The sequence below is a fragment of the Ictidomys tridecemlineatus genome, chromosome 1 (assembly GCF_052094955.1).
Source record: "Ictidomys tridecemlineatus isolate mIctTri1 chromosome 1, mIctTri1.hap1, whole genome shotgun sequence".
Classification (NCBI taxonomy): domain Eukaryota; kingdom Metazoa; phylum Chordata; class Mammalia; order Rodentia; family Sciuridae; genus Ictidomys; species Ictidomys tridecemlineatus.
Window position 1 is genome coordinate 682274 of NC_135477.1, and position 25365 is coordinate 707638.

The 25365-nt window shown below is 58.6% G+C and overlaps 1 protein-coding gene across 3 annotated transcripts in view; it reads left to right on the plus strand.

Annotated features, from left to right (window-relative positions):
- Nucleotides 1-24811, plus strand: part of Cfap46 (cilia and flagella associated protein 46) — an 80924-nt gene extending 56113 nt beyond the window's left edge. Inside the window, exons 40-59 of one of the 3 annotated variants that reach the window (XM_078023852.1) lie at nt 703-888; nt 1626-1814; nt 3525-3659; nt 3733-3912; nt 4281-4451; nt 10120-10217; nt 10673-10749; nt 11211-11341; nt 11805-11926; nt 12596-12675; nt 13912-14073; nt 16963-17027; nt 17137-17194; nt 17271-17315; nt 17638-17740; nt 18377-18489; nt 20293-20374; nt 20747-20899; nt 20993-21073; nt 24461-24589. In XM_078023852.1, the coding sequence (XP_077879978.1) occupies nt 703-888; nt 1626-1814; nt 3525-3659; nt 3733-3912; nt 4281-4451; nt 10120-10217; nt 10673-10749; nt 11211-11341; nt 11805-11926; nt 12596-12675; nt 13912-14073; nt 16963-17027; nt 17137-17194; nt 17271-17315; nt 17638-17740; nt 18377-18489; nt 20293-20374; nt 20747-20899; nt 20993-21059 (2217 nt within the window). In that variant the 3' untranslated portion in view covers nt 21060-21073; nt 24461-24589. Of the gene's footprint in view, nt 1-702; nt 889-1625; nt 1815-3524; nt 3660-3732; nt 3913-4280; nt 4452-10119; nt 10218-10672; nt 10750-11210; nt 11342-11804; nt 11927-12595; nt 12676-13911; nt 14074-14245; nt 16940-16962; nt 17028-17136; nt 17195-17270; nt 17316-17637; nt 17741-18376; nt 18490-20292; nt 20375-20746; nt 20900-20992; nt 21074-24460 lie in introns of those variants that run through there. The other 2 variants (XM_078023845.1, XM_078023856.1) reach the window with 2 other exon arrangements.
- The last annotated feature ends 554 nt before the right edge of the window (nt 24812-25365 follow it).

Consider the following 25365-nt stretch of genomic DNA (forward strand, 5'->3'; position numbering starts at 1 on the left):
CTCTAAGGAACTGTATAGATGATAAATAAGCTCATGGAAGACAAGCATCGTCAGTCAGTTAGAGAATCCAGGTCACCACGGGGAGAACCGTGCGCTGTGAGGATGGTGGCAGGAGTGTGGGGAGGCTGGAGCCCTCAGGCCGTGAGAATGGGAGCTGAAGGACTGCTTTGGAAGTCCTGAGAGGAGTGAAACTCGGGCCCGCCGCGGGGTGGCCTGGCACCCCACCCCAGGCATGCCCTCCGGTCCCGGAGAGAATGTGCCCATCCAGAGGAACACCGGTGTGCCGTGCTCGCGGCAGCTGGGTTCTAGTAGCCCACACAGTGGGGTCGACTGACTCGGAACGTAATAAGCATGTGGCCACAGCACAGAGAGACCTAGAATGGCTGCACCAAGATGGGTGGTACACCAGAGGGTGGTACACCAGAGGGTGGTACACCAGAGGGTGGTACACCAGAGGTACAGAGGCAGCTCACTGAAAGCCCCAGGGGTTGCCTAGGAGAGAGGCTCAGGAGGCAGTGGCATGTGGGGTGGCCAGGGCCAGGGACATGGAAGGGCACCTTTGTGGCCTCGGTGGTGGTGGTTTGAGTGTGCATGTCACACTTGAGATGCTCACAGCTTCGTTCTGTCCCTTAGCGCTGTTGAAGTGTGGGCTCGGGAGCACTGAAAGTGCCCGGTGCCCTGACGCCCGCCTGGCTCTGTCAGCTGCAGAACACCAACACCCCTCTGATGAGGAAGCTGGCCCGCCACAAGCTCAGCCTGGTGGAGGTGTCCCTGGACATGCTGCAGCTTATGTGGGAGGAGGGGCTGGAGCAGCTGGAGCCACGGTCCCTGGAGAAGCTGCTTGAGACCTACCTGCAGAGCACCAGCGACTACACGTCCACCGACCTGGTGACCACACAGCCCCGCACACATCTCCTCAGGGGCTGCCTGGGCCGGGCCACCCTCCATCTAGTCACACCTAGGGCACCCTTGGCTCTAGTGGGGACCCCAGCCAGCCCTGCACAGCTGTGAGCTCCCAGCCTGGGGAGGAGAGCCGTCATCTGGTCACTTGAGGGCTCACCTGGCTAAGTAGAGCAGGTGCTCCCTGTGCCACCTCAGGGTTGTCCCCCAGGTCTTGAGACTAATGGTGTGATAGCGCTGGGCTTCAGCTGAGTGGCCAGTGGGCTGCAGAGGGACAGTGGAGGGCCACACTGCACTTAAAAAGACCCAGAGGCAGGCTGGGGTGTGGCTCAGGGGTACAGGCTTGACCAGCAGCACAAGGCCCCCGTTTCAGCCCCAGTACCGCAAAAGCAAAAACAAAAAATGAATTGAATATGCAAGATATTTGGAAGGAAATATGAACCCTTCCATTTTACATTTGCTTAGATATCATGAAATATGAATCAAACCAATTTGACATAAATACAAATGAACCAAAGACAGCCCTGAAATTGAACTTGATATTCCAGTGAGCTGCCAGTCAAGGTTATATAAGAACACAGTTTGGCCTTCCCACACCTAAGCCCTGGAGACCCCCACCCCACCTCCCAGGGCCTGTTAAGGGCTGGTGGGCTGCGCCATGTGGTGGGCAGGTAGAGGCTGCAGAGAGGCCCCTGGTCTTGACAAAGCCTCTCCTCCCCCTGAAGCAATGGTTCATGCTGAAGCGCACCCTGGCCCACTCGGTGCTGGCACAGCTGGAGAGCCTGCAGCCACTGAGCGCTGGCTGCGTGGAGATCCGTGCCCAGCTCCTGGGCCTGGCCGGGAGGGCCCTGCACCTGCTGGCCATGCAGGCAGACCCTCTTCGCCCCGACTTGTGCTGGGAAGACGGCTTCTCGGTAGGTGATCCCGCTTCCCAGTCCAGGCTCCGCAGTAGACCTGGGGTGAGATGACGGAAGGTCTGCCCTGGTGTCTCCCCACCTCAGTCTGGTCACACACAGGCCCCTGGGAGCTTGAGAAGCACCCCACACACACCCCTCAGGTCATTCTAACGGTTACATTGTAGCCCCTGGCCCTCTACCCACATGCACCACCCAGGGAGCCAAACCAAAACTCAGCTCCCATTGCGCCCGTGGGCCCAGGCCCCTCCAAGAAGGGCTGTGAGGACCTTTCACTTGAAACCCCCAGGGCCGGGGCGAGGCCGCTCTCCAGGGCAGGACCGATCCCTGGGGTAGGGGGGCTAGTCTACTCCCCAGGGCAGGGCTGCTTCCCCAGGCTGGTGCTTGGGAACAGCCTACACACTCAGGACCCCAGGGACGGCCCCGAACGCACCAGGTACCCTCCCAAGAGCCCACACAGAGGTGGCTCCTCCTCCAGCATGGCAGCCCAGGGCACAAGCCAGGGTTTCCCGCTGACCGGCTCCTGAAGAACACCTCTTCCTGCCCAGAGCACACTGTGTCCACCAGGCTGAGCACTAGTGCAAATCCTGGCAGGAGACCGTGAGCCTGGTGATCCCCGAGCCCGTTTGTCCTGCGTCCTAAGGGTGGACTGATGGAGCTTTGGCTCTCCACTCACCAGTGTTCATGAGCACCTACCCAGGTGCCTCTGAGCATGGTCTGTGTGAGCATGTTAACCACCCTGGCCCACAGAGGCTGTCCCCAGAGATGCATCAACCTGCACATGGGGCCACCAGGCCCCATGAAACACACCTCTCCACCCCAGGCCCAGTCTCACCTTACCTGTTCCTTCCTCCTGGCTGCTGGGCCTCTGGGGAAAGTCGGAGTCGTCTCTGGCCTCCTTCTCCTCTTCCAGGAGGCACCCCTCCTCGGAGCTCTGCTGGGGCCAAGTCTCCAGGTCTGCCCTGGGACCATTTCACTCTCTGTTTCCTAAGCTCCGTGGGATTCCTGGCCAACGCGGGGGGTGATTCTGAGCGTGCTGTCCACAGGCCTCATCGTCACTGATTTCCAGTCTGATGGTTGTGTTTGGAAACTGGGCCAGGGATCCCAGTCTCCTGGGTTGGCTGAGGCTGTGTGGCCCAGTGCTGGTGGGTCTGGTGGACATTCTGCTCGCTCGGGCATCAGTGGGGCAGCAGGCTCTGGCTGTCTCTAGACCAAGGCCACCTGGGCCCTGCACAGCCTCTGGATTCCCCTCTACCTGACCCCCAGGGACTGAGACAGTCTGCAGTGTCCCACTAGGACTGTGACCCTGGGCTACACACATCCAGGGCTCACCATCAGCCCCAGTTCCCTGGCCACTCTCCCTTGACCTGCCCTTCCCCTTCCCTTCCTTCTGTTTGTTTCCTGGCCAGACTGAGCTCCCAGAGCACAGGTGGGCACCTCAGCTTGGTGCTGCCACGCCAGCCTGATGCCTCTGTCCCAAGACCAGGGTGCTTGGTCTCCCTGAGTGCCACCTCCCCACCTGGTGGCAGCTGGCAATCAGCTCAGGCCCTCAGACCAAAACCTTCCCAAGTCCACTAAACCAGGCTTGGACAAGGGCAGGCAGGCTTCGGGCGGTGGAAGGCCAGAACTCAGTCTACAGTGGCCCTGGGGACCCCTGCTGACCAAGCAGGAATCCACAGTGCCCTCTGCCTCCTGCTGTGTGCTTTGTAGGTGGGCGCTAAGCTGAGCAGGCTCCGATCTCTAGAGCAAGAAGCAGAGAACAAGAGTGCCAAGGCCTTTCTCAGGGACCTGCCAGCCCTCGGAGCAGCCCCTGAGGGGAACTGCAAAAAGGGCGAGAGTCTGAGGGTATGTGCATTACTGCTGCCCCCCAGTGGCCTCTGTCCGCACAGCACTGAGCCTGAGCCCTTTCTACCTGCAGAGGAGGATGGTGCTGGCCCAGAGGTACCTGGCCCAGACCTCTGAGGTGCTGCTGCAGTGCCTGCAGGTAGCCCTGGACAGAGGCCTCCTGGGCATCGCAGCTGCCGCCAGCCTAGAGATGGTGGAATGCATCGGCACCCTGGACCCGGTGGCCACCTGCCAGTTCCTGGCACTGTCTCAGGTATGGCTCTGCCCTGTGTGTCTGCAGCTCAGAGTATGGAAGGCATCCCCCAGCACCCAGGGGCCCCTTCTGGCTGGGACTGTCATCGTGGGAATTGGCTCCATTAGAGAGAAGAGCTGCAGGCCAATGGGCCTGGCCACAGCCATCGGCTGGAAGGAGGCTGGGCCTGAAGCTGCAGAGTCCAGCCACAGATGCTTGGGGCTCAAGCACACTCTGAGCTCCCCTCAGTCCCCACAGTGGGCCAGCACAGACACCAGAGAGCATGGCCCGGAGAGGCGAGGCTGTCGGGGGAGTGTGCCACACAGTCTGACTGCCCTCTGTCCAGCCCAGTGAGCCTCCCCCCACAGCACCTGGCTGATCTTTTCCAGAGCTGCACAGCCTCCGAGGTCATGCGGGGCATCCTGTCCACAGCCGCCGCCAACACCAGCAGCTCCCAGCTGGCAGCCCTGCTGCAGCTCTGGCACCAGCTACAGCTACAAGAGAAGACTTCCACCAGCCTGCTCGCCAGCGTGGAGCAGAGGCTGGCCACCATATCCAAGGTGATCTCCTGCACCCTGCAGACCCCCTCCCGTCTGCCCTAGTGCCAAGAGGGCAGCTTTAGATCATGCAGGCTCAGGCCCAGGTTCTGCTTCTGGCTTCAGGCTGTGTGGCTCTGGGAGGCCTCTCTACCTCTCTGAGCCTTGTGGCCTTCTGGCCTTGTGGGATGGTGACCCCTCACTCTGAAGGCGCTGCGAGTGCTAGGGTGGGGAAGGTTTTGATCTAGGTACTCTACCGGGGTCTGCGGGACCCCTGCTTGCTCAGAACCCTGTGGCCGCACTGTGCTGCCTTTCTGTTACTCACACCACAGCTTAACCCGAGCATTGAGAGGGAAAAAGTGAACTTCCACCTCCTGGACACCAGTGGGAGCACTAGCCAGGTCCTCCTGGCCTCTTCCTACTGACTGCTTCCAGCTCCCTCCATCCACTCTTCTTAGGAGAGTTGGGGCTAGATTTCTCTGCTGATGGGGTCAAAGGAACCTCCTGTTCACTGGAGGATGTGGGGCAGCATCCCTGCCCCCCCATAAGGACCAGGGCATTTCCAGTACTTCCTATCCCTACTGAGACAACGTCTTCAGGTGTTACCAAGAGGAGCAAATCGTCCCTCCAAGAACCAGTGCCTTCAGCCCAAAACGGAAACCCAGCCTCCTGGATCCAGGAGGGAGACGGGAACAGAGGCTGGAGGTCTGAGGCTGGCCCAGTCCTGAGAGCAGAGAAAGTGAGTGAGCAAGGAGGCTGGACCTGAGTGAGCTACTGGACGCCAGCACACCAGCCAGGGGCGGGCCCCATGCTGCTGCTGCCAGCCAGGCCCTGGGACTGGGGATAGGGCAGTGCTCACCTCGTGGGGAAGGCGGGGACAAGGTCATGGCATCCACAGTGTGGAGCATGGGGCCATAGCACGGAAGAGCACAGACCTGGGACAGAGCGGAGGAGGGCTCCGTCCTAGGTAAGGCAACGGCCACCGCCACAGAGCCAGTGCGTAGTCCCAGCTGTGGCAGTATTGAGAAGTAGCTAAGCTGAAATGACAACAGAAAGTGAGCCAAGCGTCCATCTTCAGTCCCAGGTCGCTGGCTAGGACAGACTCAACAAAGAGTACATCAGCACAGCCCCCGGGGGTGGAAAACCAGGCTGTGGGTCCCACGGGGTCACGAGACACCAGCTGGGGGACCCAGCAGTGTCCAGGGCTTACTGGAGTCCACCTCAAAGCTTCTGGAAGGCAGTGACCCGGGAAACTGAGTGGAGACCTTGGGTTCCAGCCGTCTCCAGGACCCTCTGGTCCCACAAGCATTCATAGAGGCCACCACAGATGGAGAGTCAGATGTGCAGGTTTCAGGAACAGAATGGCAGCCTCAGCTTGGACTGGGGGCTGGAATACAGACAGGAGAAGGCCCAGCAGGAGAGGAGGCTTGGGGACAAAGGGCCCAGCACATGCTCTCGCTGCATCGTCACCAGAGCACAGGGTGCACAGGCTGGAAGCCAAGAGCCTCTAAAGCTGGGGAGCATGGGCTTCCGACCCCCACCAACCCCCCACTGGATGACACCAGAAAATCACCCTGGGCACCTGGGAGCAGAGAGCACAGAGAGAGCCCTCAGGCAGCAGAGAGACCTGCACGCCTCCACGGCTGGAGAAGAGCGGCCGGTCCCGGATATGGAGGCTCAGAATGAAGGCGAATAAGGGCATGTTCAGATCCTTGTAATAAAAATGCAACTGGACAATAAAACAAACAAACAAAAAAAGCTGAAAGGAGGCTCAGGCAGGGAGGAATACCCAGACAGAAGCAGAAATCGGCAAGAGGGGATGGAGAAGGGGCCAGGGCGGAGTGCTGCAGCCACAGTGGGAGGCTGCACAGTCCCAGAAGAGCAGACAGTTTAAGATCCAGCCACCACAGCCACAGAGATGACTGTTACACCCCGTGGGTGGCACGGACACATGTGTGGCCAGCTCAGTACAATACAACCATTGACAATAGTATTTCATCAGTCCACAAGAGGGCAAAAAAAAAATGTAAAAGAGATGGTCCCCGTAGCCAAGGAGAGTTCAGTAGTAGGGGAAAAGCAATATATGGGTAGTTACAATGTAAGTTGACTAGACACTCCACATCCAGGACAAGACAGTCAGACTGGATAAAAGAAAAACAAAGGCCAGGCACAGTGCTCCACACCTGGCAGCCCAGCTCCTAGGGAAGCTGAGCCAGGAGGTTTCGAGCTCAAGGATAGCCTGGGCAACTTGGCAAGGCCCTGTCTCAAAATAAAAAGGGCTGAAGCTGTCCCTCAGTGGCAGACAGCCCTGGGCCCAGTCCTGGGTTTCCTTTTTTTTAGTTGTAGACGGATACAATACCTTTATTTTATTATTTTATTTATTTATGGGGTGTCAAGAATTGAACCCAGTGCTCCACACATGCAAGACAAGCATGCTACCACTGAGCCACAACTCCAGCCCCCTGAGGTTTTTTTTAAAAAAAGAAAAGAAAAAAAATCTATCTGTACATTACTTAAATAGGCACTTTACATATAAGGACACAGAAATGTTGAAAGTAAAAGTGAAAAACACATAAATCACAAAAAGACAAATCAGATGAAAGCAGACGTGGGACAGTGTATCACTAGCACGAGGGGTACTCCTGATGGTGCAGGGGCCAGCCCAACCAGGAGTCACCGTCCACCAAGTACTGTGGTTTTGAAATACACAAAACATGGACAGAAATAAAGGAGTCATGGCAAACCCATGGTCCTAGTGGGACACTGCAGACTGTCTCAGTCCCTGGGGGTCAGGTAGAGGGGAATCCAGAGGCTGTGCAGGGCCCAGGTGGCCTTGGTCTAGAGACAGCCAGAGCCTGCTGCCCCACTGATGCCCGAGCGAGCAGAATGTCCACCAGACCCACCAGCACTGGGCCACACAGCCTCAGCCAACCCAGGAGACTGGGATCCCCGGCCCAGTTTCCAAACACAACCATCAGACTGGAAATCAGTGACGATGAGGCCTGTGGACAGCACACTCAGAATCACCCCCCGCGTCGGCCAGGAATCCCACGGAGCTTAGGAAACAGAGTGAAATGGTCCCAGGGCAGACCTGGAGACTTGGCCCCAGCAGAGCTCCGAGGAGGGGTGCCTCCTGGAAGAGGAGAAGGAGGCCAGAGACGACTCCGACTTTCCCCAGAGGCCCAGCAGCTGGCAGCCACATCCACAGAGCATGGAGGGAGCAGACAGGATGCAGGAAACACTTGTGGAGCAGAGAAAACCAACACTGCAAAGCTGGCCCCCAGAGGAGGGCAGCAAGACTAGTCAACACTGAGACCTATCAAAGGAAAAGGAGAGAAAAGACGGAATTCCAATGTTTGCAACATAAAGACAGGACACCAAAAAGGTAACAAAAAGGACTGTGCACCACATCACCCCAAAATAGAAATGTTTCTTAAAAAAAAATATGTGATGCTCCAGAAAAATAGAAAATATTCAGACAGAAGATCAAATAATAGAACCCATGGTCAACATGATTGTGAGCCTCAACTGTCCTAAAGAGAATATGATTATCAATCAGAATCACCAAGGTATCAATCTGCAAACATTCCTTGTATTTTTATATGCCAGCTACAAACAGTAGTGAAGAATGGAAATTGTGTAAATTATACCTTCTCATTCTCAGTGGCATCAAAAAAAAAAAAAAGGCAGAAAGTGAGAACGTAGGGAACCATGTAGGAAACCACTCATAGAACCTAGACAATGAAACTGCAAACCCTTCAGGAGGAATGAAGAATGAGAAGTGGAGAGAGGTCCCGTGTCCATGGACGAGAAAGAACAGAGCACATGGAGAGGGTGCCTTGTGTGAGGTTGGTGAAGCGCAAGTAAATGGAGAAGGGCTCCATGATCTTGATTGAGGAACAAGGAAGTAAGCGGAGAGAGGTCCGTGTTCATAGGTGAGGACAAGTGGAACGAATGGAGAGAGGTCCATGTGCCTGGGCTGGAGGCTCCAGGTACTAAGCTACCTGTCCTCTGTGTGGACAAAGGAGACCATTTTCTCCTTCAGCTGCTGCCCTGTCTCTGTTCCCCTGAGCTTTGGTCAGCAAGAATGACCTGGCTGGCCTGGTGTTATCAATACCTCACAGGTGAGCCACAGAGCTGCCCCTCTTGCCCTCCTGGGCTCCCCTTGTGGGGAGCCTGCAGCTGTGCCAGGTCCTGCTCCTGGGAAGGTGACACTCCTTCCCTTGTGGGGAGAGAGAGAAGCACTAACGGCGGAAGGGGAGAAGTGATTGATGGTGTGCACTGAAGGAAAAGCTCCACGGGGCCGTGGAGTGGGACACAGAGGTCTCGGGGCACACCACTGGCTAGGTCCTGTCCTGCCTGCTGAAGGGCAGACATCCCTCCTTGACAAGACAAACACTCAGGCCAAGACTCGGGTTTGACAGAATGTCCTCACAGGCCCAGTGACATTTTTAGTGTATTTGAGTTCATTAGTCTTCAAGGAAATGCAAAATTTAAAACCACATCAGATACCAACAGACACCCACTGGAATAGCTAAATAGAAAATGGGGGCTGAGGACTGGGGTTGTGGTTCAGCGGTAGAGTGCTCGCCTAGCATGTGCGAGGCCTGGGTTCGATTCTCAGCACCACATAAAAATAAATAACTAAAATAAAGGCATTGTATCCAACTACAACTAAAAAATAGATATCAAAAAAAGAAAATGGGGGCTGGCCTCTGACGGTGACTCTTGGTCAGCCTGGCTGAAGGTGGTACCATAATCCCGCTGGAGAACAGGCAGAGCCGGCAGTCCCCAGCAGTTCTGCTGGGTTCTGGGCCCCACAGAAATGCTTCACTGTGCTCCAGAGAACACATGCTGGAGGCCTCTTCATGGCCACCTTCACGGCAGTGGATCAGAGATGTGGCAGCAAAGAGGAGCCACCTGCTTGGAGCTGGACATGAGCCACTGGGCAGAGGGGCCAGCCTGGGCCATCAGAAGTTGCTCAGAAACCCTGGGGAAGGGCCGGCCAGTGAGGCCAGCCATACCATCTGTTCACCTGCCATGGGCATAGCCCATGGAGAAAGAGCCACCTTGCCTTTCAGGTGGGTTTTCTGTGGCATAGTTGAAAAGTTTGGACCTGAAGCTGCAAGCATTCACAGCTGGACTAGGGAGGGCTGCTCACACACAGGACACAGGCCGCCCAGACCCCCTAGCCCAGGTGAGCAGCCCTCTGTCACTTCAGGGAAAAGCCAGGGTGCAGAGTCTCTGTCACTCCGGACCCTCAGTGCCCAAGGCCCACAGTACACAGGGTGTAAAGGCCTGGGCACAATGGCAGAAGCCACCCCTGACCACAGTCCAGGGCCCCACAGAGCACCCCAAGGGCTGGGCAAGGGAAGGCCTCCTGCAGGGCCCCAGGGACCACTGTGTGTCTGTGAGTCTGCGTGTGCCTGCACTTCTGTGGTGCAGGAGGCAGAACGGGCCAGGTGCTCCATTGTGTTGTTGCTCACTCAACAAGTGGACAGAATAGGACATTTCTGACTGGCCAGTGGCTTTCCCTGCTGCCCCCTGGTGGTGGCCGTGAGTCACTCCCATTCATGGGAAGGACTTCTGGACCAGTGCTCTGCAGGATGCCTACCGCTATGGTTGCTTCCTGTGGAAAAGCCGTGGAAGCCAGCCCCAGGTCCTCCGTGCATCCTTGCCTCCCCTCACACAGGCCTGGCAGAACCTCTGTGTAACAGAGCAGCATTTCAATCTCCTGCACGAGATTCCACCCACCTACCGTGTCCTCTTCCTGCACCATTCACAGGACAGGTGAGGCCTTGTTCCCTTGGAGAAGCCCACTGGGGAGGTGTGAACCCAGCTGGGATGGCCACTTGCCCCTTCTCTGAGGGGTGGGGCCACCTCTGAGATCCATCCCCTCACGGGGTGTCTGTGCCTGGTCTGGGTGGGCCTAGATTTGAGGACCTGGGGTCACTGTGGAAGTGCAGCAGAGAGCTGGACAGCTGCACAGCCTGCTCTTGCTGGTCTGCACAGAGCATCCCCAGTGGCAGGAGAACCAGCACTGCTGGTTGAGAAGTCCCCCACACCGCTGTGCCTGCTCTGTCTGACACCAGCCCTGGGCCCAGCCTCTGCCCTCCACTCACAACGGGAGGGCACCTGTCGGGGTGTGTGGTTGCAGAACTGGCCCCTTCAGGCTTCCCCAGGACCCACAAGCCTTGACCCCATCTCTTGTGGGGACTCACCTGCACCCCTACATCCTGCCCCAGGACCCGTCTGTACGGCGCTGCCTACGAGAGACCCAAGCACCAGCCCACAGCCAAGGGGAAGGTGCAGGAAGTGGGTGGTGAGTCGGCTTGGACAGGTGCTCTGCAGGTGGGCTGTGGGAAGCCAGCTGAGACACCTTGGGCTGCAGGCCTCTCACTTCCAGGAGGCAAATGCCTGCGCAGTGCCCCACTGGGGCAGCTGTGCCAGGCCAGAGCGGGCGAGGAAGTGTTTCCAGGGGTCTGGAGGAACTGGCTCCACCACCCTGCTCTGCTCTCCCTGCAGCACCTGAAGCCTCCCACCATCTGTTGACCCCTCTTCCTGAGCACCACAGCCTTGCCCCTCCTGTGGCCCCGGGAGGCGGGCAACTCCACAGGGAGGAAGGTCCACCCATCCTGCAGCTCCCTCTGGGGACAGCAGCACTAGGCTGGGTGCCTGCACAGGGAGTCCTTCCCAAGTACTTTGACAAACCTGCCTCCTCACCCTCCCAGGGGCTCTGCTCAGCCCTGGATGGGGACCATGGGTGTGTCTGGGTCTCCACAGGCCACTGCAAGGTCATTCGTGTAACTGTGAATCCAGCTGCCCTCTCAGACCTGTTGGCCAGTGCCCAGCAGTTCTATGAGCAGATCCAGGATCAGATATTCAGTGAGGACACCACCCAGAACACAGGCATGGTGAGGCCCCAGGTCAGGGAACCAGGTAGGACGGGCAGGCGCTGGGCACAGAGCCCAGGTGGGTGAGGACCGACCCACCCAGGTTGTGGTGAGGGCTCTTTCTCGAATCCTTGGACCCCGTCAGACCCTTGAGGAGGGGGCCCACCCAACTAGGCTCTGCAGTGCCCAGGGTCATCTCACGGGGTCCTGTCCCCACAGGTGACACCGTCCTTGGTATAAACAGAGACCAGAGGGGAATCGGGTGTCAGAGTGGCTTCAGAATGAAATTCTGGGGGCCTGGAAAGGTGGGGTGTGTGACAGGGCAGGGTCTGCCCATGCCCTGAGCTGGGCCCCACGTCCACCAGGCTGTGTCGGAGGGACAGGAGCCAGGTCCTTTCCCGTGGGTCTTCCCTCGCGGCTGACCTGGGTGGGGTGGGGCCCTGACAGCCCTCCTGATGGCAGGCTGTGGTTTGGGTTGAGGCAGGAATCAGACAGCCCGCACACTGAGGAGCCGGGCAGCAGCCAGCAGAGGACCAGCGGTGTGCTGGCGCCCATGGAGGAATACCTGAAGCCGCTCTTCCCCCTGCTCAGCCTCCCTGAGTCCAGGTGCCTGCGTGGCCTTTGGCTGCTGAGCATGTCCGGCCACTTCCCTGGGGCAGTGGCAGGGCTGGGCGAGGTCGATGGGGGCCTCCCCTGTGTGGAGTGTGGGAGCTGGGGCTCCACGCATCCTCCTGGGATGCGGGGGCCGGCCCAGCCGCCTGGAAGCCAGCTCCCACACCCAGGACTCGCGGAACCCCACCAACAGGGGCACTGATGGTAGCAGGGGTCAAGGGCTTCTCTCCTTGGATCTTGCTCCCCTGGAGACTCAGGTCTGAGGCCGTGGCACTGCAGAGCTCGCTGCCACTGCAGAGGGGGAATCGTGCAGACACCACCTCCAGAGAGGCCCTGGGCATGTGGCAGGAGGGCCTTGCCACGCCTGTGAGCCCCAGGCTGGACGTGGCAGGGAGAAGGAGCTGGCCCGGGGCCCAGGTCTGGCCCCTCAGGTCTAATGTGGGAGGAAATCGGGGGGTTGGGGGGATGGGCACTCTGCCGGAGAGCAGAGCTCCCCCTGAGCCCTTCTCTGCTCACGCTTTGGGAAGCCAGCCCAGCCCTGGCCCCGGAAGACCACCCCGCACAGTGAGAAAGCCTCTGCCCTCACGGCCGGAGGGGCACTTCTGCTGTTCTGTGTGTGGTGTCGTCTGGGTTCAAGCCTCAGTGCGTAGCTTTGGCTTTCAGAACACAGATGCCTGTGGTTGTGACCGACCCAGGGAAGTCAAAGGGCAAAGAGAAAGAGCGGCGGACGTCTGTCGTACAAGGTGTGTGGAGTGGTGCAGGCCCCAGCACCCTGGGAGCTGGGGTGCGAGGGGAGACAGGGCAGGCTGTGGGAGCTGGTGGTGCGGGGAAGCTGGGAGGTGGGCTGGGACTCACCCTTCTGCCGGGAAACGCTGAGGTGGACCAGGAGCCCCACACAGATGTGCTGGCCCCAACTTGAGGCCCCCCAGGGCCCTGGGTGCCAGGCTGAGTGGGGAGGCCCTGGAGGCTCTGTGCACAGCAGCTGTCAGGCACCCTGAGGGGGCGCCCCACCCTTGGGCACCCCACCCTTGTGCATGAGGTGCCCAGAGTCACGGGCACAGACCAGAGGCCCTGTGGGGCGGGGAGGCCAATGAGGGATGGGAAGAGAGGGCTGCCAAGCCACCCTAGAGAGCTCACGGGAGAGGCCCTTCCACCCTCACCTTGCCCTGCCTGGCCACTGCTGGCTCCCAGGCCTGTCCCTGTTTCCCACAGGCCCACTTCTTGTTCCTCAGCCTGGGGACATCTGGCTGTGCTCACAGCCCTGTCCCAGCAGATGTCGTTGTCTGCTTTTCTGTCACCCACAAAGACTCCTTGAGCAAGGACAGGGGTGGTCACTAACCCTGCCAGAAAAGCACTCTGATTCCCAGAAGTGCCAGGACACAGTGTCCTGAGCTGCCGACGGCGGACCCCACACCTGGGGAGGGAGGCCGGGGTCTCCAGCAGTGGTTGGGAGTCCCCCTCAGTCCTGGCTGGCAACAGAGCTCCACTCCAGGGGCCACCGTGAGCTGAGCCTCTGCCCTGGCTCCTGGCGTCAGGAGGGGAGGGTCAGGCTCTGTCCCAGGCACTCTTTTTTTGTGTTGTTTTTTTTCAAATGAAAACAGCCAATGGCAGGATTTCAGGATTTCAGCTGGGGCCCAGTCTCTGGTCACCTGGAGAAGCTGCAGGGTCAGCAGAGTAATGTTGCCCTTCTACCAAGGACCCTCTAAAGGATCCGTTTGGGTGGAAATCCCGAGGCAGGGAGCCACCTGATCCCCACCGTGACGGAGGCTCTCTCCAGGCCCAAGCTGTGAGCCTGGCCTTGCAGTCAAATCCAGGGACAGCCCAGGGACCTGGCCATCCCCGCAACCCTGTCTCTCTGCAAGCCCAGCTGAGGTCAGACTTCTTCCCAAGTCTCAGCGCTGACATGCCAGGCCAGGTGCCCAGCTGCCAGTTGGGGCTTGCTGCCCCCCCAGGAGCCTCTGTCCCCTCCACACTTGCAGCTCAGCCTGAGGGTCCCAGCCATGTGATCCTGGTGGCAGACAAGCACCTCCTTGAGCTGCCGCTGGAAGGACTCTCTGTGCTCCACGAGGGGGCGGCCTCCTCTGTGTCGCGGGAGTTCTCTCTCCAAATGCTGTTCAACCGCCTCCACCGCGAGGAGCCAGGTGAGAGCTGCCCAGGCACCTCTGGGTTTGATTTTAGAATGGAAATGTCCCAGGTGCTCTCCAGACAGGAGAATGTTGACTCCTGCCACCTCATCCCAGGTGCTTGGTCATTCAGAACACGCCCAGCCACATCCAGCCGCTCTGTGCTGCTCTGTGCTGTGCTCACTCACAGGTGCCTACAGGAGGGAGGAAGAGCTTCGCACACACCGTCCCAGGAGGTGGTGGGCAACCAGACATGTGAAGAGACTTAAGCTAGCTGGTGGCAGCTGCAGGGGAGGCCAGGGGGACGGGCTCAGCCTGGAGAGCATGGCCGTGGGGATTCGGGATTCGACGGTGCTGTCACTGGTGCTGGCTGCACAGATTCTCCTGGTCTGTGAAGGTTCTCCCGCCTCTACTCTGGGGGCATGTGCAGCTTGGGCACATACGTTGCACTTCAGTAGATACCACATTTAACTAAAATAAGTAGACTACACGTTTGCTTCTGTGTAAGATGATGTAACAAGGACCAGATTTGCCCTTCCAACTGAAACAACTGAGACCCAGACTGAGACAAAGGAGGCCCCGATGTGCTCCTGGGAGGCCCTAGGGTGCTCCTAAAGATTTTCAGGTCAAAGCAAGGCTGGGGTGACCAGGGAAAGCCTGGGGTCCCCTGGGTGAGAGGAAGCGGCAGCTGGGATACCAGGGTGAGTGGAGTTGGGACAGGGAACCAGGGGAGAGTCCCTGACAAAGGTCAGATGAGCGTGAGCAACCTTGGCACAGGGACCCACAGGTCAGGGAAAGACCTCCCACCAGCTGACGTGGTGGAAAGGAGGGGACGCACAGAGATATATGAGTTCTTCCCGTTTTAAAATCTTTCAAAAAGATTTGAGCAAAAACAAAGAATAAAATCATACTGATTGAGGAGTTTCAACATGCAAGAACACGGGAGGTCAGGGAGTGTTCTGGAATGTTCTCATTCTGCGTATAAGGTGGCAGGATGCCCTTGAAGGTGACTGCAAAGTCAAAGCCCTCAGCAACCACTAAAGAGACAGAAACAGACACCCTGGGTCTCACGCTGAGGGCCGTGCAGCGGGGACAGGTGTGAACAGGCGTGAACGCTCCTGGGTGCTCAGGACTTTGTGCCTGGGGGAGGGGCAGGAAAGCCACCGCAAACTTGGCTGAGCAAAGACCCACTGGGCCGGGTGCCATGATATCTGCCACAACCGCTGCCTGCGGGAGGATGGGCGGCCGAGCCTCATGTCGAGGGCAGCTCCGTGTAGCTCAGAGCAGCCGGGACACAGGGCCTGCTGCCAGTGTGGAGCCAGTGGCTGACATCGCACTCAGGCCCACATGGCACTGCCCCTGCAGAAAGAAGGGACCTTGTCTGGGACCACGTGGAGGGGCCAAAGCATGTGGCCTAAGTGAGGTGAGCCAGGTGCAGACACCTCCTTGTCCCACTCCAGCCAGGTGGCAGGGAGAGGCCGGAGGCCTGGGCAAAGCACGGGAGCTCCACAAGCTCAGGGCAGGAAGCGAGGTGTCTGTTCAGCAGAAGGACTGCGAGATTCCAGGCACTTTAGCAAGAGGAAGCCACGGGTGGGAGAGCGCCTGTCTCAGCTGGTGGACCTGGCCCACGGGGAGCATGCAGATTCAGGAGCAGCCTGCTGTGAGGATCAGAAGACAAATAAAATACACGAAGATCTTCAAGTATTGAAAAGATCAACCATGACAAAGATTGGCAAGGGTGTGGAGAGACTGGAGCCCTCGCTCGCTGCCAGGGGGAATGATAAAAGGCCCAGCCACTTTGGACAACAGCTGAAAAGTCTCTTAAGGCCAGGCACAATGGCACACGGCTGTCATCCCAGAGACTTAGGAGGCTGAGGAAGGAGAATCCCAAGTTGGAGGCCAGTCTCAGCAGCTTAGCAAGGCCCTATCTCAAAATAAAACATAAAAAGGCTGGGAGTTAGCTCAGTGGTAGAGACCCTGGGTTCCACCCCCAGTCCAGCGTGGCCTGCCATGTGGCCCGGCCACTGTACTCCCGGGAATCTACCTGGGGTTAGAAAGCATGAGACCTGCATGAGAAAGGCAGAGCAGCTCTTCATCCGTGGCCCAAATCTAGAAGCCCCTGAGACCAAGTGTCCATCAAGCCAGCCAGCCAGTTGGCGGTCGGTCACTGAGCACTCCACTGAGATGGGTGGATACTCATAGCGCGTTTATGCCGTGAGCACTCTTCAGTGGCAGTGGAAGGACGGATGTTGGCACCTGTGGCAGTGAAGACAGAGCTCAGGGAATCACACCCGTGGAAGAAGCCGGATGGAAAGGGGAGCCTGAGAGTTTCCACAAAAGCATTCCTGCAGGGCCACTGCTCCAGGCCCAGGAAGCAGAGGCACAGCTCCTGCAGGGGCTGGGCAGCAGGATCCTGAGGGTTCAGGCCGTGTGCAGCTGGTGGCACCCGAGAGGCTCCAGAGCTCGCTCCCTGGTGGAGCTCCCGAGAAGCTGGACGGCTTGGCCCAGGCAGGGCCTCTACTCTGTGAGCCCAGGCAGGCGCAGGGAGCCCAGGGCCTGGCAGCAGAGAAGGGAAGGTTAGTTTGGGTACACAGGTGTCTACACAGAGCCGCCAAGAAAATCTGCCAGCCTCGAGGGGCCTTGGAAAAGGGAGGGCTGTGAGTCTCCCACAGAGGCCTCTGCACCCGGAGGACGCACTGGAGAGCCTCCTACACTATACCAATGGGCAGCTGGTGAGTCTGGGAGCCTTTGGAGGCTGGTCCTTTCTTGAGGGCCTTTCCCAGCCCTGTGAGGCTTTGCCTTTCAGAAACTATTGCTGTTCCAACTTGACAGAATTAGAATCAGTTGTGCTCCTGCTGATTCTGCAAGGGCTCGGCAGCACAGCCCTCCTCTCATTGTCTTCAACAGAAGTGAAAAAGGAGGGCAGAAGCAGAGACTTCAAGAGGAAAAGCCCCGCAAAGAAGGGTGTGAAGGTAGGGATGAGGGCAGGGAGTCAGGCAGGGGCGGCGCTGGGCTGGGGTCCACAGCACTGCTGCCTGTGCCAGGGCCCCGCCCACGGCCCCAACATGTCTGCTGTTGCAGGGCGTGCTCCGGGTCGTCCCGCCAGATTGCTTCACCATTGACTCAGACGGCTTCAGGTGTATCCTTTGAGGGGTGTGTGCTCCTGGCCCCGAGATCCCCCCCTGTGCTCCTGCTTGTCCTTGACTGAGATCCAGTCGTCATAGACCCGTTCGACGAGGCCCAGAGCATCAGTGTCATTGGTGAGTGCTCCAGGGCCACTGCTCCTCCTCCAACCCCCTGGAAATGACCCCACATGGCATCTGGAGCCTCCTGCTGCTCTGAACTCTGTGTGTGTATGTGTGTGTGTGTGAGAGAGAGAGAGAGAAAGAGAGAGAGAGAGAGAGAGAAAAAACATTCCCTCTCTCTCTTTTGCTAGACTGCTGTTAGCAGTCTCTCCCCAAGGGAGGGGCAGGGCTGACCTTCCATCTGACCCCCAGTCAAGGAGGTGAGAGGGCTTGGGCCGAGCCCTGGAGGTCCCAGGGTCAGAGCCTGGACTTTGTCTCCCTCCAATTCTCCCTGCAGAGATGGTGACTCCTGTCTCTGTGACTGGGGATATTCTGGAAAGATTCCAAGAGACATACACTCTGCGATGGTCGGGGCATCTGGGAAATCAGAACTTTCCAAGGTTCGGATCTGGGTTTCCAGGAGCCAGTCCCCAGTGGTCAAGCACTTGTGGCACCCTCACATAGCCCCTTCTCTCCCTTCCTCTTCCCAGGTCTCTCCTGCAAAGGCCCCAGGCATCGAGCTGGGGTGGGGGGTGCCATGGCTGTCCCACTCTGAAGTTGGGCCTGGAGCCCCAGGATCACACACCAGGGTGGGGTCCAGCAGGGTCCCTAGTTGACCTCAGGGTTCCACAGGGTCTGAGCTCCAAGGCGCAGGCCTGACACCCCAGGGGCAACCGGCAGGGAGGGAGCACTGCGGTCCCCAGGCCAGGCTGCTCTGTGCCACAAGCCCCCATCACCACTGCCTGTGGGTGGTGTGGTGTGGGTGTGGGGCAGGTGGCAGGGAGCTGTCCAGGAAGCCCCTTTTAGTACTTTCCAGGGCCAACCCTGCCTACTGAGGTCTATCCATTCTAAGACGGAGTCCATGGGAGAGACGCCACCATGGGCAATGGGAAAATGAAAATCAGCTGGGTTCCAGGGAAGATGTGGGGTGGCAGGCCAAAGGCAGAACACACCCTGCTTCAAGATGCATCCCCAGGAGGGGCAGGCCTGGCCCAAGCACTTGGCCACACAGCACCCCCCTCTCGCCACCCATGCAGCCAGGCAGAGTGGGAGCAGGCGCTGGGCAGCTGCAGAGGGTTCTTCTTCTACGGGATGGAGAGCTTCCTGTCCCACATACTAGTGGAGAGACTGGTGGCCATGAACCTGCAGGGTGAGTGCCCTCCACCACAGTCAGACCTACCAGGACCTGCAGGTGCACTGTGAGCACACTGGGAGGCAGAGCAGACCCCGCCGCACCTGACAAAGGCCTGGGCTGCTGGGAGGGGGCGGCCCCACCCCATACCCCCTCTTCCGACACCTCCAGCCACAAGCTCCTGTCTGCAGTCAGGCCTCCTCTGCCTGGCCCTGCAGCCCTCGCTTGGCTTGCTCCAGTGTGGCAGCCGCAGGGTTCTGAACTCCTGGGTCCTGCAGTCCTCAGCCCCCTCCTCTGTTCCTCAGGCCCCAAGGTCAGATCACCAGACCTAGAGGCCAGGGTCAAGTGTTGGGGTAGTGTCACCTCCAGGGCTGGGCTGCTGGATCCAGGAGGGCTGGGGCTACAGCTCTTCTCCCCAGCCCCCATCCAGTCTGAAGGTGGGGCTTGGAACCTTGCTGTTTCTCTCACCATCCACCGTTAACAGAGGGCCTTCCAGGTGGAACCCTGTGCCCTGGGTGCAGAACTGGACTCCAACAGAACTGCAGGAGTGGTTCAGCGGGAGGGGAAGGAAGGACACCGGCTGTTTGCGGGGAGGTGGACTGAGAGGAGTCCCCAGGGGCACAACCAGGGGACAGGCATGGCCCAGTGTCTAGAGCATGTATGCAGTACCACACTCCACCCACACTGAAGGGGTGTAGCCGACCACAGGACACCAGGCTGGACACTCCTCACAAGAGGGCTTGCAGCTGCCGGGGTGCCCATGGGGCAGCCTGGCTCACCCCATGAGGAGCTGCTCCTGGTGGGGCTGCTGGGGTACCCATGGCTGTGCATGGACCGCAGGAGGCCTTTTCGGGGACCTCTGGAGTATCCCTTCCTGCCCTCATGAGATGTGCTGGCCCATGTGTGGCTGCATGGCCAGCTCCTGGATGTTTGTCCCACAGCAGGGTGCCCATGGCCACCACAGTCGCCTGGTGCCCAAGTCTCTTTTCCAGCCCCCTTTGCCTCTGGGCAGGCACCAGGAGACGTGGGTGGGGCCAGCAGAACCCCCACCCCTCTAAGTTGTCACTGGGCCTCAGCCACAGGCAGCACCTGGAAGCCCATTCCTTATCCCAGGCAGGGGTCCAGGCAAGGCCTTTTTGAGGGCCTGATTCCAAGTGAGATGGTGCAGGAAGTAGAAGAAACACTTTGCACAAGGCCTGACAGAGGTGGCCTGAGGAACAGCCCTGAAGTCCCTCTCAGCCGGGCCTCAGGGGCAAGTGGACAGCCATCCCCTTTGCATCCATGGGGGTTCCTGCAGACGGTCACGCCCAGCCACACTCTAGACTCCGGCACCCATCTCAGCGGGCACACCTGCTCAGGGTGACTGGCTATCCTCTATGTCCTCTAGTGACTGACTCACCTCCCAGAATGTCCCATGTCCCCAGCAAGCTGAGGCCCCTGATCAGCCTTCATTGCCCACAGCATCTCTGGCTGGCCCTTCCTGTGGCCTCCTCTACCACACACCGAGGGGACCACCCCAGGCAAGAGCTGGGGCCTCTCTGCACTGGTGAAGGCCTGAGCCCTCCATCACTGTGGAACAGCAGGGCTCCAAGCTCCTTAGGAGGCAGAGGCCATGCTGCCTGCAGGGAACTGCTGGGGTCCAGTGCCCATCCCCACCTCCTGGTGTCTGGCCTAGATGTGGTCAGTGGGTCTCTGAGCAGGAAGGCCTGTTGGATGGGAAGTGCAAGCCTCAGGCTGATGGTCAGTGTTTCTGCAATCTTCTGGGGTTCTCTGGTGGCATGGACCTTGGCAGTGGCTGAGCCGGCCCTGTTGTGCCTGCAGAGTGCCAGATGATGGTCCTGCTGCACCTGACACGGTCCTATGAGAGCCTGCAGAGGCACAAGGAGGTCTCGGAGAGCAAAAGGTGCCTGGAGTCCCTGCCCGTGGGCAGGACCTGGGGTGGGGCAGCAGATGAGCCCAGCGGGGAGAGTGCCCACCGGCACAGTGACAGGGCAGGAGGACACAGTATTCCTGTACCCAACATAACAGGGCTCCACAGGGCTCTGAGGTTCCAGGATGTGCTTCCATGCTGCCCTGGCCAAGGCCCTGGGGAGTGGTGCAGGAGGCGGTGTCTCGGGCAGTGAGGGTGGCGAAGGGACTCTCCAGAAACCTGGGCCTGGCCACAGCTTCAGGGCCTGCTGAGGGGGCTGGGGACGGAGGAGCAGCAGCTGGGAGGACCGTCATCCAGAGTTGCCCACCTCAGGGCAGCCTCCTACCCTCTCCAACCCTCACTCAGTGCTGGGTCCGCACAGCACCTCTCAGCTGTCCCTGGAGAAGCCTGTCCAGACTGCCATCCTCCTGAGCCTGGTGGGAGTCCAGAGCATCGTGGCCAACCAGTGGCCAACATCACTGCAGGACAATGCATTGCGGGCCAGCGTCCTGTGGGACAGTGAGTGGACACTTGGCCGCCCAGAGCCCTTTGGGGTGTCCTGGAAGCCTGCCAGGCGTCCACAGCCCATCTGAGGGCTCTGCTCTGCCCTAGATCTGCTGGCACTGGGCAAGCCGATTGGGAAGACGGTCCGGCTCCTTCAGAAAATGGAAGGCAGTGAGATGGCTGAGCCAGGTCAGGCAGCACCTGTCCACCTTCCTCGCCCCTCCCTCCTGCAATTCTACTCCCCTGCCTGCCTCTGTCACTGGGCTCAGCCACCTGGGCTGGTGGTGTCCTTGGAGCCCTGCAGGGACAGGTGCCCCTGCCTCTGCTGAGGAAGTGGGTTTCTGAGCCAGGAGCTAAGCACCAGAGAGAGAGAGAGCTGTCCTGCAGGATGCTGCTGCTGCGTGCACAGCGGGCAGCCCGAGCTGAGGCGCTGCACCCTCCACAGAGGAGCGCTGGCAAGACCCAGCACAAGCCCTTGGGGAAACAGGCCAGCGCTGGGCTGCCACTTCCTCTCAGCACCACAGGCTTGAACTACAGAGCTAGAAGGCCCAGGGACGCCTGCGGTTCCCCTACACCCAGGGCAGGGACAGTCAGCCCAGCCATGACATGAAACCTCGAGGCCGAGGTGCGAGTCCTGTTGGAGTCGCAGGGAAAGTCTCTGTGGCCTCCTTAGGGCTTCTGAGTCCCCACAGCCTCCCAGCATCATGGGCACAGTCTCAGGAGGGGACAGGAAGTGACTGTTCTCGCAGATGAGATGAAGCCCACCTATCAGAGCAAGCAGACCCTGATGCCAGCATGTGGAACAGCAAAGCAATGTTTCACATGTGGATGCAGCGAGATCAGAAAACATGCAGGCCAAGCGTTGAGCCACACACTAGGGTGACCTACCCTGACCGAGAGGTTACCCCAGAATGATGTCAGCTGGCGGTGGCCCACATGAGCACCCGGAAGGCAGTTAGTTGTGAGATAATGAGAAGGCTGGTACAGTGAGTAAATAAGGGAGTGAATATGTGAGTGGGCGAGTGAGTGAGAGAACAGGCGAGTGCGTGAGTGAGCGAGAGAACAGGCGAGTGGGTGAGTGAGTGAGTGAGTGAACAGGCGAGTGGGTGAGTGAGTGAATAGGTGAGTGGGTGAGTGCATAGGTGAGTGGGTGAGTGAATAGGCATGTGGGTGAGTGAGTGGGTAAGTGAGTGATTAGGTGAGTGGGTGAGTAAGTGAGTGAATAGGTGAGTGGGTGAGTGAATAAATAGGTGAGTGGGTGAGTGCATAGGTGAGTGGGTGAGTGAATAGGCGTGTGGGTGAGTGAGTTGGTGAGTGAGTGCACAGGTGAGTGGGTGAGTGAGTGGGTGAATAGGTGAGTGGATGAGTGAGTGAATAGGTGAGTGGGTGAGTGAGTGGGTAAGTGAGTGATTAGGTGAGTGGGTGAGTAAGTGAGTGAATAGGTAAGTGGGTGAGTGAGTGAATAAATAGGTGAGTGGGTGAGTGCATAGGTGAGTGGGTGAGTGAATAGGCGTGTGGGTGAGTGAGTGCATAGGTGAGTGGGTGAGTGAGTGAATAGGTGAGTGGGTGAGTGCATAGGTGAGTAGGTGAATGAGTGGGTGAATAGGTGAGTGGATGAGTGAGTGAATAGGTGAGTGGGTGAGTGCATAGGTGAGTGGGTGAGTGCATAGGTGAGTAGGTGAATGAGTGAGTGAATAGGTGAGTGGGTGAGTGAGTGCATAGGTGAGTGGGGTGAGTGAGTGAGTGAATAGGTGAGTGAGTGAATAGGTGAGTGGGTGAGTGAGTGCATAGGTGAGTGGGTGAGTAATGAGTGAATAGGTGAGTGGGTGAATGGGTGAGTAAGTGAGTGGGTGAGTGAGTGAATAGGTGAGTGGGTGAATAGGTGAGTGGGTGAGTGGGTGAATAGGTGAGTGGGTGAGTGAATAGGTGAGTGGGTGAGTGAGTGGGTGAATAGGTGAGTGGGTGAGTGAATAGGTGAGTGGGTGAGTGAGTGAGTGAATAGGTGAGTGAATAAGTGAGTGAATAGGTGAGTGGGTGAGTGAGTGAGTGAATAGGTGAGTGGGTGAGTGGGTGAATAGGTGAGTGGGTGAGTGGGTGAATAGGTGAGTGGGTGAGTGAGTGAGTGAATAGGTGAGTGGGTGAGTGGGTGAATAGGTGAGTGGGTGAGTGAGTGGGTGAATAGGTGAATAGGTGAGTGGGTGAATAGGTGAGTGGGTGAGTGGGTGAATAGGTGAGTGGGTGAGTGAGTGAGTGAATAGGTGAGTGGGTGAGTGGGTGAATAGGTGAGTGGGTGAGTGAGTGGGTGAGTAGGTGAGTGGATGAGTAGGTGAGTAGGTGAGTGAGTGAACAGGTGAGTGGGTGAGTGAGTGAATAGGTGAGTGAATAAGTGAGTGAATAGGTGAGTGGGTGAGTGAGTGAGTGAATAGGTGAGTGGGTGAGTAGTGAGTGAATAGGTGAGTGGGTGAGTGAGTGAGTGAATAGGTGAGTGGGTGAGTAGTGAGTGAATAGGTGAGTGGGTGAGTGAGTGAGTGAATAGGTGAGTGGGTGAGTAGTGAGTGAATAGGTGAGTGGGTGAGTGAGTGAGTGAATAGGTGAGTGGGTGAGTGGGTGAATAGGTGAGTGGGTGAATAGGTGAGTGGGTGAGTGAGTGGGTGAGTGAGTGAATAGGTGAGTGGGTGAATAGGTGAGTGGGTGAGTGGGTGAATAGGTGAGTGGGTGAGTGGGTGAATAGGTGAGTGGGTGAGTGAATAGGTGAGTGGGTGAGTGAGTGAGTGAATAGGTGAGTGGGTGAGTGGGTGAATAGGTGAGTGGGTGAGTGGGTGAATAGGTGAGTGGGTGAGTGAATAGGTGAGTGGGTGAGTGAGTGGGTGAATAGGTGAGTGAATAAGTGAGTGAATAGGTGAGTGGGTGAGTGAGTGAGTGGGTGAGTGAGTGAACAGGTGAGTGGGTGAGTGAGTGAATAGGTGAGTGGGTGAGTAGTGAGTGAATAGGTGAGTGGGTGAATAGGTGAGTGAGTGAATAGGTGAGTGGGTGAGTGAATAAGTGAGTGGGTGAGCAGGTGAGTGGGTGGGTGAGTGGGTGAATAAGTGAATCTGAGTGAGTGAGTGTGTAAGTGAGTGATAGTAGGAGTGGGTGAGTGAGGGATCAGCAGGTGCTGTGGGGCAGTGCCCTTCCTAGCCCCGAGAAATAGCAGTGGACACTCTCCCAGGCTCCTGGCCATTGAGCAGGGATGGCTATTACTTCCACACGGTACCCGGGTGACCCCCGCTATCAGGTACTGACCCAGGTGTTTGGAAAGGCCCTGATATGGCGAGGCTGAACTGACCCATGTGGAACAGAGCCTGGTCCTGGGGCCGTGCCCACCTAGAGCAGGATGTGGTGGGGAGCAGAGTCATCCTGCCACTGTCCCCTCGTGTGGCTGCAGCCTGAGGGGAGCCACCACAGGTGGAGCTCACAAGGGCCTGAGCTGGGTCTGGCCCACTGGGAGCCCGCGAGGCCCCTGTGCCCTGACCTTCAATGGGGGTGGACACGCTGCCTCCACTCCCAGGCCCTCAGGGCTCCCTTTGTGTTCCACAGACGAGGCTTCTCAGGACCGGGCCGCGCCCCTCCAGCCGGTCCCCAGTGTGGAGCCCTTCTCCACCACCCTGGGCCTGGTCCTCTACGGGCTGCCGAACCAAGCCATTGTGTGACAGTGCTCCAGGTTGTCCCACTTTCCTCCAAAGCCTGGGCTCTGCCCCTGCCCCAGACTCCTTGGCCTGGCCTCCACCTGAGGCTCCCCCAGCCCTGGACAGGCCTCTGCCCATGACAAGCCCGAGACCACCACCATCAGGGCCACACCCCAGCTCCTGCTCCACCTCTCAGACAACAGAAGTGGTCAGACCACAAGCTGGGTTTGGGTTTGGTGTTTAAATAAACAATAAAAAGATTGCAGTGTGGTTCCAGACCCCAGCCCTTGAGGGTCAGCCCACCGTGGGAGCCCCACCGTGGGGTGCTTGCCCTCCTGCCATGGCCCTGGGCGCAGGCACCATCAGAACTGAAAGGGGGCACTGTTCCTGCCTTTTGGTAGCAGCTGTGCCCGGGAGGAGATGGGCACCGGGCTGTGCTCATCTTAGCGCCCGGGGGCTGCGGCTCCAGGTGGGGAGCCCCTTGAGTGGCCTTTGTAAATTCCCAACACGTTTTGATGTTGTTGGTTGGGCCAGCGAGGCCAGCAGGGGCACTGGGTGGCCCCTTCCCATGGGGCTGAGAAGGCCCGCTGCCTGCTTCCTCGAGGGCTCTCCACCAGGGAAAGAGAAGGCAGGACAGCCCCCAGGCCAAGTCTGCACCCCCACTGTCCCTCCAGCTTCCTGCTGGAGGTCCGCCAGGGTCCAGGGGGCCTATTGGCCCTTTCTGTTGCTGATGACTTGATGTCACAGGCTGGGTGGCTCAGAGTCTGGGCTCACAGTTCTGGAGGTTCAGTGGACCAGCCTGGTGCTGGCTCCTTG